The sequence below is a fragment of the Loxodonta africana genome, chromosome 7 (genome assembly GCF_030014295.1).
Source record: "Loxodonta africana isolate mLoxAfr1 chromosome 7, mLoxAfr1.hap2, whole genome shotgun sequence".
Taxonomy (NCBI): Eukaryota; Metazoa; Chordata; class Mammalia; order Proboscidea; family Elephantidae; genus Loxodonta; species Loxodonta africana.
The window spans coordinates 103,887,161-103,905,317 of NC_087348.1; the positions used below are offsets into that span (position 1 = coordinate 103,887,161).

The window sequence follows — 18,157 nt, forward strand, 5'->3', positions numbered from 1 at the left end:
AACAGAAATGACAAAGAATTGAACCTCACCAGTGATTCAATAAATACAAGTTAAAAGAAGATATCATTTCATGTATTAAATTAGTCAAGGTTTCCCCCCTACCTTCCCCTTTTTAAGACTACCCAGACCTGGTAAAGATATAATGAAATAAGGAGGGCTTTGAACTGATTCCTCCCAGTTCAATCATGGCCAAGTAAGTGACACCAGAAGAGACCCGAATTTTTTTTTTTTAATAATTTTTATTGTGCTTTAAGTGAAAGTTTACAAATCAAGTCAGCCTCTCACACAAAAACCCATACACACCTTGCTAAAAACAACCTTGCTACACACTCCCAATTACTCTCCCCCTAATGAGACAGCCCACTCTCTCCCTCCACTCTCTTTTCGTGCCCATTCCGCCAGCTTCTAACCCCCTCCACCCTCTCATCTCCCCTCCAGGCAGGAGATGCCAACATTGTCTCAAGTGTCCACCTGATCCAAGAAGCTCACTCCTCACCAGCATCCCTCTCCAACCCATTGTCCAGTCCAATCCATGTCTGAAGAGTTGGCTTCGGGAATGGTTCCTGTCCTGGGCCAACAGAAGGTCTGGGGGCTATGACCACTGGGGTCCTTCTAGTCTCAGTCAGACCATTGAGTCTGGAGACCCAAATTTTAAAACTTTGGTAAACCAGAACCATAACCACAACAGGAAAAAAAATTCAGGTCAAAGCCCTGCTAGAAACTTAATTTCCCTCTTAGAAAACAAGGGCAGCGTACGTGTTGCATAGCAACCAAATCTCTTGCCGGTTGAATTTTGTGCAGTTGGAAATAGCAGTGCCCTGCTCAAAGTTGCCAATGGCGCGGCTTTGAATGTGTGCCGCCCTGGCAATAATCCAGTTTCTTGCATCTGGCTCCTGAAGGGGCTTACTATGCCTCTTCTGAGCGTCCCATTCTAGGGCTTCAGTCTGTAGCTTTTCAGTCTGTAGTTTTTCTCATTTGGGTTACGTTCTAGATCACTCAAATTTAAAAAATTTGGTTCTGTTCCAGTTTTGCTTCATTGGCCGCGACTGAACCAGTTCGAACTGGCTTGAAGCCCTGGACATAGGCAGACAGGCACTCTCTTATACAGTTGGTTAGAGTTACTTGACAGGATATATTGAGAACTTATGCCTTTTGAACTAGTAATTGCCCTCTGTGGGAATCTTTGCTCAGGAAATAATCTGAAAGAAAAAGTTTTGCCCAAAGCTTTTTATTGTAGTGAGGTTTATAAAAAATAAAATTTGGAAACGTTAATGTCCAAAATAGGGAGAATATTAAGATTATGATATGTCCATATGATAGAATATAAAATTATCATGTCTATAATTTTTAATGGCATGCACACTGTTCTGTTAGAAAGATAACTGGAAAAGATAAGACATAAAATTAAAAATCCAGAATGGCCTTAATGAGCAAGGAGCTGGCTGTGCCTGAGATCACGGTTTCTGGTGGGCAGGCTTTCCTTCTCCCAAGTCATGATGGTAAGGAAAAAGCCTGGGATATCATTACACACTTTGGATGGATTTTCAGTGTTTCAGATTTCACTGGGAGCAGAAGAGATCTGAAAGAAGAGTTTCAGATTTTCCCTAAAGTCTCAAAGACCAGGGTTTCATCTCCCAAATCTTGACTCTATTGCCCATATAGGAAAAAACAAGGCTGAAAACTGGTGAAATTATTTGAACCAAAACTTTAACATTTTCAAAAAAGTTCACTTAAAAGATGGGATATGAAGGTTTTGTGAAAGTGAAATCCAAAGACTTAAAAAATATGAATTAAGCTTATTCTGTAACTTTTCCTCATTTCTCTTCATTTTTCCTTAAACTGCAAGTTTCAGATGGAACTTCTAAAGTCAAGGCAAATGACTAGAGAATTAGAATGGTCCTCTTGATGTAAATAAAAAGGACATACATATATTAAAACTTTTATTTACTGATTACCATATTTCGTTGTCTGCTGTAATAGAGTGAATTCGTAGACTATATTTCCTATGAAAGGAAAAAGACACCAAAAAACACCCAAAATATTAATAGCAGGTGTTTCTTTGTTTATGTAGGTTATATCTATTGATATTTACCATACTAGAAATTAAGACTGAGAAATTTTTGTTTATATTGTTGTTGCAGAGTGGAACTGTGCAGCAGTTGTTTCTTGAAGATGAGATTATGGATGCTTCCCCTCCCTCCTTTCTTCCTTCCTTTCTAAGTCCTCCTTAGTGTAGAGTGGATACTCAATGATATTTGTTGATCAGATAAAGTGATTTTCCACATTAAAAAAAAGTTTGTACTTCTCTTACATTAAAAATTATTTAAACTAACATTGAATCTATAGATTACTTACCAAGGCTGAGAATTTCACAAAATCCTAAACACAATTCATTAATTACTTTATTCAAATATTTGCAAGATACAGTGCTAGAGGCTAAATACATGCTAACAAATTAGACACCATCACTCTCCTCAAAAAACTTACAGTTTAGTAATCACTTTTGGCTCCTCTCTACCTTTGTCATTTTCTTGGTTCAACCATATTTTTTTCCAGCTACCTTTGATCCTGAAAGTATCCAGTGTATTCTCTTCCTAGCAGTCTAAGGCATACAACCTGGTCATTGTCTTCTCTAGAGGTGATCAATGAGTCCCCTCCACTTTCCTTCGTTCAGTCTTTCAATGCCTCATTTCGTTTATAAGCTATTTACAGAGCCCTGGACAGCAGGAGCAATGATCTGAAACCTGAGCCCACATCCTGACTGAGGTACTGCGTGTGGGAGGAGAGGGAACAGCGTGCTTTTCATAAGGCTGAAGGAGAGCCAGTTCTGTTGGAACAAGTCAACCAAAGAAGTGGGGGAAATGTTCTTTGACTGGGTCAAGTATGTGGAAGCATTTGTTTTCTAAAACAAATTAGTGAATAAGCCTGGGAGGGAGTGGGGACAGAGGAGGGGATGAGAGAGTAATCCCAGAGCAAAATGGGAATGAGAATAGAGGAGAAGGCAGGTGGATGATCAGGAGGCTTTTTACTTGCGTCCTAAATATGGATGGCAGGGATGGGTAAAGAAATCCAAGCAAATATCCTGGCAAACACAGCTGAGGAGCAGGGTGCTAGGTCTCTCTGGAAGAAGTTAGCCATGGCTAATAGTAATCATGCTGTTGGTGGACTCCCAGGCCACGTGAGCAGGCCATGCATGGCAATCTACCAGGATCTCACCAGCTACTTAGAAGCAGCAGCAGTTATGGTGGATGGGAATGGGGTGGGGTTTAGGCCTCTTTGGAAATATTATTTCATTTTTCAAATAATGGAATTTTGAAAATTTTTCATTTGTGGGAGATACAAGTAGCGTGGCTGCCCAGCTCCTGATTTTTCCAGTATCTATGTCTATAATCGACTTGACGGCACTGGTGGTATGTCTATAAAACACCCCATTCTTCTGATAATGGACCACCTCTCCCTGGCCACAGAGGGGTGCACATAATCCAAGCTGGGTCAGTCAGAAGATCTTACCTCACCTATTCATGGTCACATAAATAGTGCAAGGGTTGATGTGACCCAAGCTTTGCCAGTTTCACTCAGATTTCTCAAGGTGAAACTAGGAAAGAGAAGTGCTTTAGCTGAGAGCTGCCTGTGGTGTTATATCCTACTCCTCAATGAAGATGAGAGATTTAGGGAATGGTACAGCATTTGAGTTCTTGGTTCCAGTCTATGAATCTCCAGAGTAATCTATGTTCCTACAGCACTTCTTCAACTCTGTGAGACAACTTCCTATATTTCCAGTAAATTCCCTTTTTGGCTTATTTCCAGTTGCGTGTCTATCATTGGCAACTGAAAGAAAGTGCTAACACTTACAATTCAAGGAAATGCCTCCAGTTTAAGAAAATATGCTTTTAAATTTTAGCAGGACCTTTGCCTAAAAGTCCCACTGGCTCAAAAACCTGTGAACCTGAGTTCACTAAAGAATTCAGGTTGCCTACATTTTATAATGTGTGATGGTCACACTGAGTTACACCCAGATGAGATTAAATCTACAGTTTGCATTTTCTTTTTCAGCAAAAAATGTGACATATAATCTCCTTGGGCTTTCTGAGGCAGCTTGCTTCACAAGGAATTAGGGCACTTGGGAAGCACTATGGATAACCTTTCTTACAAATGCAGATGCAGGGAGGGTGGTTCTATTGTCCACTGTGTTTTGATGGTGAGGGATCTGAGGACGGAAGGAGGCAGGAAGTCTTCATTCTGGGTGGAAGATATCAGAACCTATGGCATTAATGCTCCAGAACTGAGAGGATGCTGGGAGGTGGCTGAGCAGGTAGATGACAGTAAGACTTAGAAAGTAGCTTGTACTGTTACCTGGCATGAGCTGGACAGGGTTCAGGCTTCTGCTACTGTGTTCCAGGCCGACCTTGGAGGTGGGCCTCTACTCAGCTGATCTTGCCCCTCCCTGCCGTCAGAGAAGAGAGAACAGAGACAGACTGAACATTCCCTAAGGGACCTTGGGAAACCAGGGCAAGGGCATTGTTCTGGGTTCATCCCTGTTACTGCCAACTGGGTAGGGGGCTCTAGCAGCTCTCTGGGGGAGGAGATAATGCTTTCCATGACATTTATAAGATGCTTGTTGTAAAGATGTGTTCCCCCACCATCCAGGCTTCCCCTAACCTCCATTAAATCAGTGCTTGTTTGGAGAAAGGCAAGCTAGTTAGGACCTAAGAGAAGTGACATTTTATAAGGTGAAATAACCTAAAAAATCTCCATGGAAAACCTTTCAGTTTACCTTTCTTTACAGATTTTCAATTACTTCTTAAAAAATTATAATTCTACTCTTAGTAATTTAGCCAAAGCTGTCCTCTAAGGAGAAAAGATGTACAGAGTCGTAGTAAAGACTCTCAAGAAATAGCAGTCCAGAGGAATTTCTCCAGGCTTGATAGAGAATTTATATTTTATGATTTCTAACATAAAATAAAAAGGAGCCCTGGTGGCACAGTGGTTAAAGCGCTTGGCTGATAACTAAAAGCTCAGCAGTTCGAACCCACCAGCCACTCCATGGGAGAAAGATGAGGCAGTCTGCTTCAGTAAAGATTTATAGCCTTGGAAACACTATGGGGCATTAAAAATAATGAGTCAGGCAAATTTCTCAATTTAAATCATATAATAATTTATTCTAAGGGTTTTTACAAAATACTTTATGAAAATTATACATACATAAGTACAGTATAATTTAGCGATTTACATTCTAATTAAAACTTCGTGGCAAAGCATGTCTGGTGCCTACTCTTACGCTGCTTTCATAAAGTTACAAGAAAAACAATCATATCTGACTTTTTAAAAAACATATTCTATTATAAAATACAGGCTTGAGACCCATTTTAGGGCAGAATTAAGCCAAAACAAGCCAAGAACTGAATTCCATCTGTGGCCAGTAGGTGGCACCAAAGCACATCTGAGACTTGGGAACACTTGGGAATAGGGAAAGCAGTTTTTCAAGGCAGAAATAAATGCAGTAAATTCAGTCTCATAGCCTTAACATAGAATTTAATATCTTAATAGACATTACAGAGTAAATAGTTTTCTTAAGGCCAAACTCTTTACCGTCAGTGATGTTCTGCCTTTTTTTTTTTTTTTTTCTTAAGACTATCTTCTGTCACTCTTTTCCACAACCTACTTATTTACAAGTCTTGCAAGTGTTTTCAGTGACCCAGTGGTGGGGCCTTCTCACTGTGCACAAGGTTGTAGTGTGAAACACATGGGGACAAATTAGAAAATTTTGCTTGTTAACAACACCCCACATTCAATATTTCTGGCAGCAGGAACAGTCTGATTTTCCTAATTGGATCATATATCTTTAATGTTGGAATTATAAATACGTTACATTTAAATTTGTCATTATTTAAATTCCTTGGGCCTTGTAACCAAAAAAGCACATGCGGGTTGATTTTAACATGCTATGTAATATTCTTTAGTAGGTGGAGGGTATCTCTGCATAGATTTTTAAGACCAGTTTCCACCTGTCTAGATGTTTTCAGTGGAGGAGCCAGTGGACTTTGGGCTCATTTGGAAATCTTGGCAATCAGCAGCATCCTGAGGGGCAGTGTTGCTTCAACCCAAGTATTGGGGGAATCTACCATCTTCTCCCACAGAGCAACTTCCTCTGAAGTAGAGTCCATCCAGTCTACTTCAGTACCGTAGCTTTTACCTGAAAAAAGAAAGTTTTTGCATAGAGGAGGGGGGAGGTGTCATCTCAAAGTATAATTGTCAGTGGAAGACAACTAGGCAGAGTTTCAACACCACCAGGAGGGAAACCTGGGACTCAATATAAGAAAGTGGTTCAGAGCTCGGCTGCTAACCAAAAGGTCAGCAGTTCAAATCCACCAGCCGCTCCTTAGAAACCCTATGAGGCAATTCTACTCTGTCCTACAGGGTTGCTATGAGTCCAAATCATCTCAACAGCAACAAGTTTGCTGACAGTGTCCAATAATGGGGAATCTCTTTATCGGGATTACTTTCATTACTCCCAGAGTAACGGCTTCTCCATATTAATGGAAAGGTTAGATGACAATCCATCAGGGCTATGGGAGAGTGATATCTGAGGAAGCACGGTTAAAGATTTAGTGTTTAAAAGACTCAAGTTCTAATCTTGGCTCTGCCACTTACTAACTCTGTTACTTAATTTCTTGGAACACCAGTTTCTCTTCTGTAAAAAACGAATAACATTCATTAGTAACTACCTCATAAAGTGGTGGCGAGGACTGAATGAAATAATGCAAATACAGCACTTAGCACCATGCCTAGAACATAGCAAGTGCTCCATAAATTATTATTCAAAGTGCAATTTTAGCCTTGAAGTGCCATAATTTTTTGCGGGGTGTGGGGGGGTTCAGGGAGTAGTGATGAATGGTTTTCCGTTTCCCCTCACAATAACATCAGCTCTGTTGGATAAAAAAAAAAAAAAAAAGGATAGAACCCTGTTTATCTTCATATCTAAAGTCCTTGGTAGACAGCCTGACGTTCCTTCACTTACTCATTTCATTACATTTAACAGAGATAGGACTTCTGTTCTCATTAGGAAGAAGGAAAGCAACAAACATTACCTGTTCCAAAGCCAATCCGAAGACCTCCCAAAAACTGGTTGGTTAATTTGTAATGATCCCAGACAGTGAGCTCAACACAGGCTTCGGTCAGATCTTCAGGCCTGAACCCATCATACACCATGGTGTGGTTGAAGACAGGATTGGTGGTTTTCCCTACAGCTCTCGTCTTCTGGCGACTTTTCCTACTCGTATCTGGAAGGATGGTACTACAAAAAGAAGCACTGTTGTGAGAGCATTCTAGTGAGACAGTGAACATTTATGCTTTCAATGTACTTCACACAGCTAGTGAGGACTGGCAAAGAGTGTGGACAGAGTGTGGGAGCATCCTGCTGGGAAGACTCTGGGCAGAGAACTGGCCAGACTTGGTTTGAATCCCGATTCTGCCAATCACTGGCTGTATATTCCAGGATGAGTTACTTAACCTCTCAGATACTCAACTTCTTTAACTATAAAGTGGAACGGTGATGTCTACTTCATAAAGTTGATATCAGAATTAAACAACACATGCGAAACACTTAGTTCAGTGCCTGTATTTAGTAAGTGCATCTAGGAAATGGTACCAATTGCTTGAAGATTGCTTTATAATTTGGAAACACAGTCTATTTCTGATTATTTGTGATAGGCTAAGGAATTAGTATTGTGTAGAACTGAAAAAAGAAGAGAAACCTCTCTAATCCATTAGATTTGACTTTGGAATAAATTATATATTTTTTCCAATTATTTACATTTCATTTTTGGTAACTGAATGAACTTTAATCTAGCACCTCTTATAAAGTAAGAAAGTCAGAGAAAAGTGTTAGAATGGGAGGCTGACATAAGCTGAAAAAATCTTACTAGCTGACATCTATGAAGAGTACATATAAGGAAAACCATAAAGAACATAATATATACTTATATAGCTGCAAACAGTCTTCTGGTGGTAGAATCTATATAGATAAAAATAGTCAGAGAGACCTAGGTGAGGACATTCAATTCTATTAGTTACTATTTTACTATGTATCAAACACTTTATATGTATAACAGAAAAAATTGTCATTTAAAAATCCCAACTGTCTTAAGCTCTTATGAGCTAACCCTTCATAGGGGTTTGTTTAGCAAATCATTTGCCAAATATCTGCCAAGTCCCTTTGCAAATGGGCCACAAAAAAGGTCGGGTAAAGATGAGAGGAAAAAAAATCTTCCTACTCCACCAAGGAGGCAAGGGGTATGACATCCCACCATCAGAAATTTGATAAACTCTTTTGTACTGAACATTGTCCTTACCAGCTGATGTACCCCTAGAAGACCTTAGGTAACTGAGTATGAACTTTCTGCTTTCATTCATATATATGTCCTCTTACTTTAATGCTTTTAAAACTAAATGGAGCTTTGGGGGTTCATGTCACGGATCCCTCTAGTTCTTGTCTCCATTGCCTCAAGTAAATTCATTTCAACTACGAGCAATGGGTTTCAGCATCACAGATTTAGGTAACTGAAACCAGCCAGTAAAGACCAGGTTATAGTAGAAGGGAAGGAGGCAGAATTATTAGTGCTGTTACCATTTAACAAAAGAATTTAGATGGCTGCCCCTTAGCAGTGGTAGATCAAAGCATTCCTTCACCCAGATGTGTACTTCTCCGGTTGTAGGAAGCTTTTTACCTGTAACAGAAAATGCAGAGAAAATACATTTTACTGCCATCTCCCTCTTGACAATAATGCACCCAAAGATGTCAGTCTAAAAAATGTTTGGCACAATGATACTAGCTAGTGCTTGATAGTATTATCTTAATTGGTTAAATCTATACATTCTTAACCATGTCTTTCATGTTTTAGCTATACTGAGCTCAGAGAGCTTTATGAAAATACTGTATATTGACTGATTCCAAATACAGAGTGAATCATCCATTTACAGTTATATTCAAATTATCTCTATGAAATACATATACTCTTCAAATACTAATAACAATATCAACTGGTACTTATGGGAGGCATTTTAAACATATTTGAGTCTAAAGTAACCAAAAGAGGTACTGGATAAGTTACGACCACTCTGTTAAACGTGGTTACACATTTTACAGGGATACATAACAGGGCATAGGAAATTACTGAGAAGCTGGCTTGGTCTGGAATTGTTGTCTAGGTTAGGTACTGTGTGGGGTCAATGTGTTTTGCATGTGGGAAGCACATGAATTTTTGGAAGTCAAAGGGTAGAATGTTATGGATTGAATTGTGTACCCCAAAATATGTGTTGTAAATCCTAACCTCTATGCCTGTGGGTGTACACCCACTCCTCACTTATTGATGTGGTTAGGTTCCAAAGACCAGGTTGTTATGTGAAAATCAGTGTTACGTGAAAATGGAAGATGACCACATCAGATCACAAAATGGAGTATGGCTACATCATTACATAACTTCTAAATTACATCATTACATAGCTGCCAAATCACTGAGACTCGTGGCTCAGCCAAGTTGACACATAACCTTAACCATCATAGCTAGCGTTACTCTCACCTCACACCGGCATTTTTTACTACCAGACATACATCATTAATGCACAAAGTACAGAGCAGATTTTTTATTATTGTTGTAAATGCGAAATGTCAGATAGCGTGAAGAGTAGGAGTAATTCCATTTGGGAATGGGTTGTCTTTGTTATGTTAATAAGGCAGGATTAGTATATGTCTTGAGTCAATCTCTTACAAGATACAAAATGAGCAGATCAAGCAAGCAGAGATGGGGAAAGAGAGATGCTAAACCACATGAAGACTGTCCAGAAGCAGAAGCTTAGAAGAAACAAAGACATTCCTCAGAGCTGACAGAGAAAGGCTTCCCCTATAGCCAGCGCCCTGAATGCAAACTTCTAGCCTCCTAAACTGTAAGAAAATTAATTTCTGTTTGTTAAAGCCATCCACTTGTGGTATTTCTGTTACAGCAGTACTAGATAACTAACACAGGTGCACATGGATAGAAGAACACTACCAGATTTTTCTCTGGATGGGTTAGCACAATTAGTCATCCAATCAGTATTTAATGAGCATTTATTCTGTACTCTGCCCTAGGCTAGGAATGTTACTGAATATACAAGGAATACAAGAAATAATATATATCCTTGGGAAACATTAACAGTTAAGCTGGAGAGAGTAATTCAGACAAAACCAATACAACGTAATATGGAATTAAATGCCACATTATTACCATTATGTTTTAGAAGAAAAAGGTGATCAGTGAGAGCCACTATAATTAGGAAAAGCTTTATGGAGGAGACTGGACTTCAGCTGAGACTTGGATAGGTTGAGAACAGGAAGCCATTTCAGGGAAAAGGAACAAGAGGAGCAAAAAACTCAGAGGAGGTGGAACCTATCACAATGCACAACACAACACACAACTCACCTATCACAACTCTATGCCTAACACCAAGAAAAGACAGTGGGGACAATGAAAAAATGGCTTGGCACAATTTCTATGCCTGTTGATCATAAGTTGTCGTAGTTGTTAGGTGCTGTTGAGTCAACTTTCCACTCATAGTGACCCCATGTGACAGGGTAGAACTACCCCATAGAGTTTTCTAGGCTGTTATCCTTATGGCAACAGATGGCCAGGTTATTCTCCCATAGAGCCGTGAGGTGGGTTCCAATGGCCAACCTTTAGGTTAGCAGCTAGAGGGCTTAACTGTTTTAACACTTACTCCTTTGATTGTGAGCACTGTCGGTGTTGTGTGCCATCGAGTCAGTTCTGAGTCAGAGTGACTCTATAGGATAGAGTAGAACTGCCTTACAGGGTTTCCAATGCTGAAATCTTTATGGGAGGAGATTGCCAGGTCTTTTCTCCTGCAGACTCACTACTACGTTGAACCGCTGACCTCTCAGTTAGCAGCTGAGCACTTAACCATTGCACCACCAGGGGTACTTTTGATCATAAGTAAAAAAAAAATAAGTAGTGGGATGAAAATTACATGCAAAAGAATCTACTTTTTAGGTGGATCCAAAAGTCACATGATGGTAATCTGGCTGAAAATTTGGCCTAAAGATATATTTTACTTGCCCTCCAATTAGAATGCCTTTCTCTAGTTCAAGGAGTCCTCATGGCACAGTGGTTAAGCACTCAGCAGCTAACCAAAAGGTCAACACTTCAAACCCCACCAGCCTCTCCACAGGAGAAATATGTGGCAGTCTGCTTCCATAAAGATTTACAACCTTGGAAACCCTCTGGGTCAGTTCTACTCTGTCCTATTCGGTCACTATGAGTCGGAATCGACTCGACAACAGTGGGTTCTATGGTTCAGTCACTGCCCTCAACATCCATTATTTCTTCCATCCCACTAGCCTTACTGTCTAGTTCCTGAAAGTATCTGAGTTTGTAATCCCAGATATTAGCCACTGCATTCTTACAAATGTTTAAGAGTAACTTGGAGAACTTGGCTTGGGAAATGAAAGAGGAGCTAGCATTCATTTCTTGCCAGTCTCCTACTCATTGACTGGACTGAAAAGACCAGACACCTTAATGTCCCTAATGTCAAGGATGGAATTAGTAATCCTGAAGAATTAGGCGTTATCTCCTAGTGAGATCCTGAGAATGCAGGACTAATGAGCACTAATTTATTAGGGGCTTTCTATGAATAATTAATTTAAGTCGTCAAGGATTTCATTTTACTTGGATCCACAATCAACACCCATGGAAGCAGCAGTCAAGAACTCAAAAGATACATTGCACTGGGCAAATCTGCTGCAAAAGACTTCTATAAAGTGTTGAAAAGCAAAGATGTCACCCTGAGGACTAAAGTGCACCTGACCCAAGTCAGGGTATTTTCAATCACCTCATATGCATGTGAAAACTGGACAATTAATAAGGAAGACTTTGAACTCTGTTGTTGTTGAAGAATACTGAATATATCATGTAGTGCCAAAAGAATGAACAAATCCATCTTGGAAGAAGTACAACCAGAATGGTCCTTAGAAGTAAGAATGGCAAGACTATGTCTCACATACTTTGGACATGTTATCAGGAAGCTCAGTCTCTAGAGAAAGACATCATGCTTGGTAAAGTAGGGGGGCAAAAAGAGGAAGACCCTCAACAAGGTAGAGTGACACAGTGACTGTAACGATAGGCTCAAGCATAGCAACGACTGTGAGGATGGTCGGCAGTGTTTCATTCTGTTGTACACAGGATCGCTATGAGTTGGAACTGACTCGACGGCACCTAACAACAACAACAATAACATGAATTCTTCTAATTCCCACCTGTGAAAAAGAACAGTCAGGTGCTATTCTCATGACAGCATTATCAAAAGGTCCAAATTCTGAACATAGCAAAGGCCATTCACATTGTGCAGATACAAATTTTTTGGAGAGTGAAGTGAAAGTTAAACTTAAAAATTGAGAATTTTCTAGTTTACAACTGTGAATGGACTCATTTGATCTCTACAATTACTAAGTTAGAAGTTTGTTTGGGACTTCATCTTCGGAAATACAATAAAACCTGAGAAAGCTGGGACCTATGTAAAGCAAAAGCCTGTCAGAAAGGGAAAACTCAAATATTTTCCACTAATAATGATAGAAAAGTGGTAAGACTGCACCCTGACAAAGGCAGGAAACTTGAGAGACCTGGAAAAACAAAGTAGTCACGGCAAGTTCCGGCTTTCACAGGTTTCACTGTACAACAGAATCCAGAGAAATCCCTGGAGGAGGGAGAGAGAAGGAAAGGCCATGAATCTGGACAGAAAATCTTTACATACCAGGGCTTGGTTCTGGAACATACTGGAGGGCTAACTTCATTTCACCTCTGTTTTCTGCCTCAACGGCAACTGGAGCAGTCTGAAAAACGAATGAAAGTTAGCAAGTATGAGGTACTCACTGGTCACCCTCTTGGTACTCTGTTGGAGCGCTCTGGATGAATAGACTGTTGCTGTTTAGATCTGAGAAAGCAATGCTGTGCATCTTGGAAAACCTTGCAGGGTACCCAGAAAACACTGCAAGGTCTTTAGTCTCAAAGCTGATGAAGAAGTCAGAATGGCTTTTTTTGGAGATGGGAGAAGTATCCTGGGATGCTTTAGTCTTTACAAAAACACATATGTTTGGTTAGTCATTCTGTTATCTGGCATGCGAGTACATAAGACAGTTTCTATTACTCACTGGTTTTTAAGCAAGGTTCCGCGTATTTGATTTTTTTCTGCGCTATTCTTGTTTTTGATTTCTACTTTTATGGCATTGCGATCAGATAAAATGCTTTGTATTATTTCAATGTTTTGGATTTTGTTGAGGCTTGTTTTGTGGCCTAAAATGTGGTCTATTCTGGAAAACATTCAGTGAGTTGGGAAAGAATGTATATTTTGCTGCTGTTGGGTGGAGTGTTTTGTGTATGTCTACGAGGTCAAGTTAGCTGATTGTGGCATTTAGATCTTCTGTATCTTTGTTGAGTTTGTTTCTAGATTTTCTGTCCTTCACCAAAAGTGGTGTGTTAAAGTCCCCTACTATTATTGTGGAACCGTCTCTTTTCAATGCTGCTAGAGTTTGTTTTATATATTTTAGAGCCCTGCATATATATTTATTATGGTTATGTCCTCTTAGTATAAAAAAAAAAATTGACCTTTTAATCATTGTATAGTGTCCTTCCTTATCCTTTATGGGTTCCTTATCCTTTATGACACCTAAAAACAATTTATGTTTATTCTCTCTCTTTGAAGGAGTAAGAATAGTATAGGATGGTATGAAACAAAAAAGTCAAATCTCATATTTTCAAAGCTGTATTAATCTGATTATTTTAGACCAAAGAATAGAATTGTGCAAGAATAAAAGAGCTGAACAGTAATTTTAAAATGTGTATCTGTTATTTCCAAGTATAAGAGAGATGGTTTTATTTTCAAATTCTGGTCCTTTAGGTCCTTATTTCTGAAACATGGTAATGCATAAAAACATATAAGGGGAGCTACTTAAAAACAAGACAGTTCGGCATCTTCAGAGGAATTCATATTCACCAAGTCATGGGTAGGGCTAGAAATAAAGGCCTCAAGTGATTGTGATGCAATGTTGAACCATTTATTTTTAGTGGAAATGTTGATTGTAGATGCTAAATAATAGTTTGAGTTTATTTTTCGTATTTATCACTTTCAGCTATAATGGACTAGCTTGGATCACACCAACCTTAACTTCACACTAAGAACAATAACAAAAGACGGATTAAAAAATCTACTTGAGGTGTTAAAGAATTACCAAGACAGACAGAACTTAAATGGACAAGATCCTGGAGCTTGACATTTTGTACTTTTCATTCCAAGGCATTAACGGATTTGTAACTAGTGCCAAACTGAGAGTATGAAAAGCCTAGCAGAAAGAGTCTGAGAAGGTAAGCAGAGCTCTGGCAGTCTCATGGGGCTGGGGAGACAAAAACGAGGCTAGGATCTATCAAGGAAGACTGGCCTTGGAAAACAACCCTAGACCAGTGGTTTTCAAAGTGTGGTCCCTAAGCCAGCAGCGTCACCATTAACTAAGAATTTGTTAAAAATGCAATTTCTTGGGCCCATACCTTACTGAATCAGAACCTTTGGGGATAGGGCCTAGCAATCTGTGTTTTAACAAATCCTTCAGGTGATCTGGATGTGTACTAAAATTTGAGAACTACTTACCTAGGCTTTCCACTGGAACCCCTGAAAGGCACAGCCTAGGAATATAGGCAAGCAAGAACTAGGCCAGACAACATGAAAATTAAACCCCAGCATCAAGTCAGCTCATTCCCAGAGTAGATTAAGGTGGTCCGTCCCTACTCTGTCTGTCAGAAACAAAAGCAAACTTCCTCAAGTGATCCCTAAAACTTTTCATATGTAATGTTCAGTGTACAATAGAAAATGACGATATCAAATGACCAAACTAAGATTAAAAAAAATAGATGAGACACTAACAGGTGTTTAAGATATTGGAGTTTTCAGCTATCCACTTTAAATAACTTTGATTAATACATTCATTAAGATAGTGTTAAGATGGAGGCAGGGTCAAGATGGCAGAATAGATAGACACTTCCAGCAAGCCCTCTTGTAACAAAGACCTGAAAAAACAAGTGAAACGAGTAGATTTATGACAAGCTAGGAGCCCTGAACATCAAGGGCAAGGTGAGAAAATGAACTGAGGGCCAGGGGGAGGAAGAGACGGTTCAGAAGCAGAGAGGAGTTACTGGACCTGAATCACCAGAAGCCATCAGGCACCATTCCTGGGAGTGACTGCGGTGTGCTGACAGGGCTGATACTAGCATTCTACCACAGTTTCCTCAGGGAGAAGCATTCAGACACACAGCCTGCATACCTCCAGAACCAGAGAAGAATGGCACTCTCAGCAAAAGCTAAGTACTGCATACGCCCACCACTCCCAAGCCGGCTTCAGCAGCTATTGATTTCCCTGGGCCTGAGACAGGCCCTGTTGAGTGCCTACAGCCATCCTTCAGGCCCTAGAGAAGGAAAAAATTCTCAATTGAGGGGAAGAGAATTTGCCAGCTCCACTAACTGGGGGAGGTCAGGACAGAAGTGGCTCCCTATCCAGGCATAAACAGTCCATGGACTTTGAGTACCTTTCCCCTCTGCGTGGACCTGTGTGGGCCTATTTCAGGAGAATAGGCCCTTGTTGACTGACTACAACTGCTTCAGCTGTGCGGTGGAGAGGTGGGTGTTTGATGTTTGACACCACTTTGCCTATTAAACAGGGTCCTCATCTACCCACATCAGGGGCCTAAGGACTGGTGGCTCCACCCAGGTCACCCAGCCACCTGCAACAGGGGTCCAAGGATAACTGATACCTCTCAGTCCTTACAACCAAAAACACTGGGTACCCATGGGCCGTCTGCAGAACCCACCCACCTGTACGCTCTAGGGAAGAGAGACACGCCTTCCTCAGAGACACTTGGGAGACGATTCTCAGCTCCCTGCCTTGTTCAGAGTGTGACCCCCTGTTGCAACCAGATACTGGTACCTACACCAATCACCCCTGCCCCTCTAAGACTGTAGGACAGAGCCTGTACCACACGCTTGATGATCAGCTACCTGTACAAGAAAAGTGAATGGACTCCTAGACTGATATACCTGATAACAACTCTAGACATCTGGGAACAGGACATCAAAGCTCTAAAGGTGAAAATAATCAAGCTAGCTCACTCAAGCAACCCGTTTGGGCATACCAAAACAAAGCAAGAAGCTACGATACAGTAAGCAAACATGAAATAAACTAAAACAATACCTTATAGATGGCTCAGAGACAAGAGTCAATGTCAAGTCACATAAAGAAAAAGACCATGATCACCTCAATAAGCTCTCAAAACAAAGAATCAAGGGATCTTCTAGATGAAAGTGCCTTCCTGGACTTACTGGAGGCAGAACACAAAAGATTAATATACAGAACCCTTCAAGACATCAGGAAGGAAACCAGGCAATATGCAGAACAAGCCAAGGAACACACAGATAAATCAGTTGAAGAAATTAAAAAGGTTACTCAGGAACATAATGAAAAATTTAATAGGCTGGAACAATCCAAAGACAGATAGCAATCAGAAATTCAGAAGATTAACAATAAAATTACAGAATTAGACAACTCAATAGAAAGTCAGAGGAGCAGAATTGAGCAAGTAGAAGGCAGAATTGGTGAACTTGAAAATAAATCACTTAGTACCAATATATTTGAAGAAATTAAGGATGGAATACAGAAATTCATAGAATCAAATGAGAATGAAAACACTTCCTACCAGAACCTTTGAGACACAGCAAAAGCAGTGCTCAGAGGTCAATTTATCCATAAATGCACACATACAAAAAGAAGAAAGGGCCAAAATCAAAGAATTATTCCTACAACTTGAACAAATAGAAAGGGAGCAACAAAAGAAGCCCTCAGGCACCAGAAGAAGGCAAATAATAAAAATTAGAGCAGAACTAAATGAAACAGAAAACGGAAAAACAACTGAAAGAATTAACTAGACCAAAAGCTGATTCTTTGAAAAAAAATCAACAAAATTGATAAACCATTGGCCAAACTGACAAAAGAAAAACAGGAGAGGAAGCAAATAACCCAAATAAGAAATGAGATGGACGATATTACAATTGACCCAACTGAAATTAAAAGAATCATAGCAGATTGCTATGAAAAATTGTACTCTAACAAAATTGAAAGCCTAGAAGAAATGGATGAATTCCTAGAAACACACTGCCTACCTAAACTAACACAAACAGAGGTAAAACAACTAAATAGACCCATAACAACAGAAGAGATTGAAAAGGTAATCAAAAAACTCCCCCCACAAAAAAAGCCCTGGCCTGGACGGCTTCACCGCAGAGCTCTACCAGACTTTCAGAGAAGAGTTAACACCACTACTACTAAAGGTATTTCAGAGCGTAGAAAAGGACGGAATACTCCCAAACTCGTTATAAAAAGCCAGCATATCCCTGATACCAAAACCAGGTAAAAAAAAAAAAAAAAAAGACACCACAAAAAAAGAAAATTATAGACCTATATCCCTCATGAACTTAGATGCAAAAATCCTCAACAAAATTCTAGCCAATAGAATTCAACAACATATCAAAAAAATCATTCACCATGACCAAGTGGGATTCACACCAGGTGTGCAGAGATGGTTCAACATTAGAAAAACAATTAATGTAATCCATCATACAAATAAAACAAAAGATAAGAATCACATGATATCATCAATTGATGCAGAAAAGGCATTTGACAAAGTTCAACACCCATTCATGATAAAAACTCTCAGCAAAATAGGAATAGAAGGAAAATTCCTCAACATAATCAAGGGCATTTATACAATGCCAATAGCCAACAACATCCTAAAAGGAGAGAGCTTGAAAGCATTCCCATTGAGATCGGTATACCAGACAAGGATGCCCTTTATCATAGCTCTTATTCTACATTCTGCTGGAGGTCTTAGCCAGAGCAATTAGGCTAGATAAAGAAATAAAGGGCATCCAGATTGACAAGGAAGAAGTTAAAGTATCTCTATTTGCAGATGACATGATCTTATACACAGAAAACCCTAAGGAATCCTCAAGAAAACTACTGAAACTAATAGAAAAGTTCAGCAGAGTATCAGGATACAAGATAAACATATAAAAA

At 39.7% G+C, this 18,157-nt stretch overlaps 1 protein-coding gene across 18 annotated transcripts in view; it reads right to left on the reverse strand.

Moving 5' to 3' along the window:
* Nucleotides 1–5,144: 5,144 nt before the first annotated feature.
* The window catches only part of LOC100672653 (synaptotagmin-like protein 2), a 133,257-nt gene continuing 120,244 nt past the window's right edge, over nucleotides 5,145–18,157 (reverse strand). For 10 of the 18 annotated variants that reach the window (XM_064288788.1, XM_064288786.1, XM_064288789.1 and 7 more), the window contains 4 exons: nucleotides 12,799–12,877; nucleotides 8,627–8,726; nucleotides 7,089–7,294; nucleotides 5,147–6,193 (listed from right to left, as the gene is read on the reverse strand). In XM_064288788.1, coding sequence (XP_064144858.1) covers nucleotides 6,048–6,193; nucleotides 7,089–7,294; nucleotides 8,627–8,726; nucleotides 12,799–12,877 — 531 coding nt within the window. In that variant the 3' untranslated portion in view covers nucleotides 5,147–6,047. Of the gene's footprint in view, nucleotides 6,194–7,088; nucleotides 7,295–8,626; nucleotides 8,727–12,798; nucleotides 12,878–18,157 lie in introns of all 18 variants that reach the window. The other 8 variants (XM_064288792.1, XM_064288784.1, XM_064288791.1 and 5 more) reach the window with 1 other exon arrangement.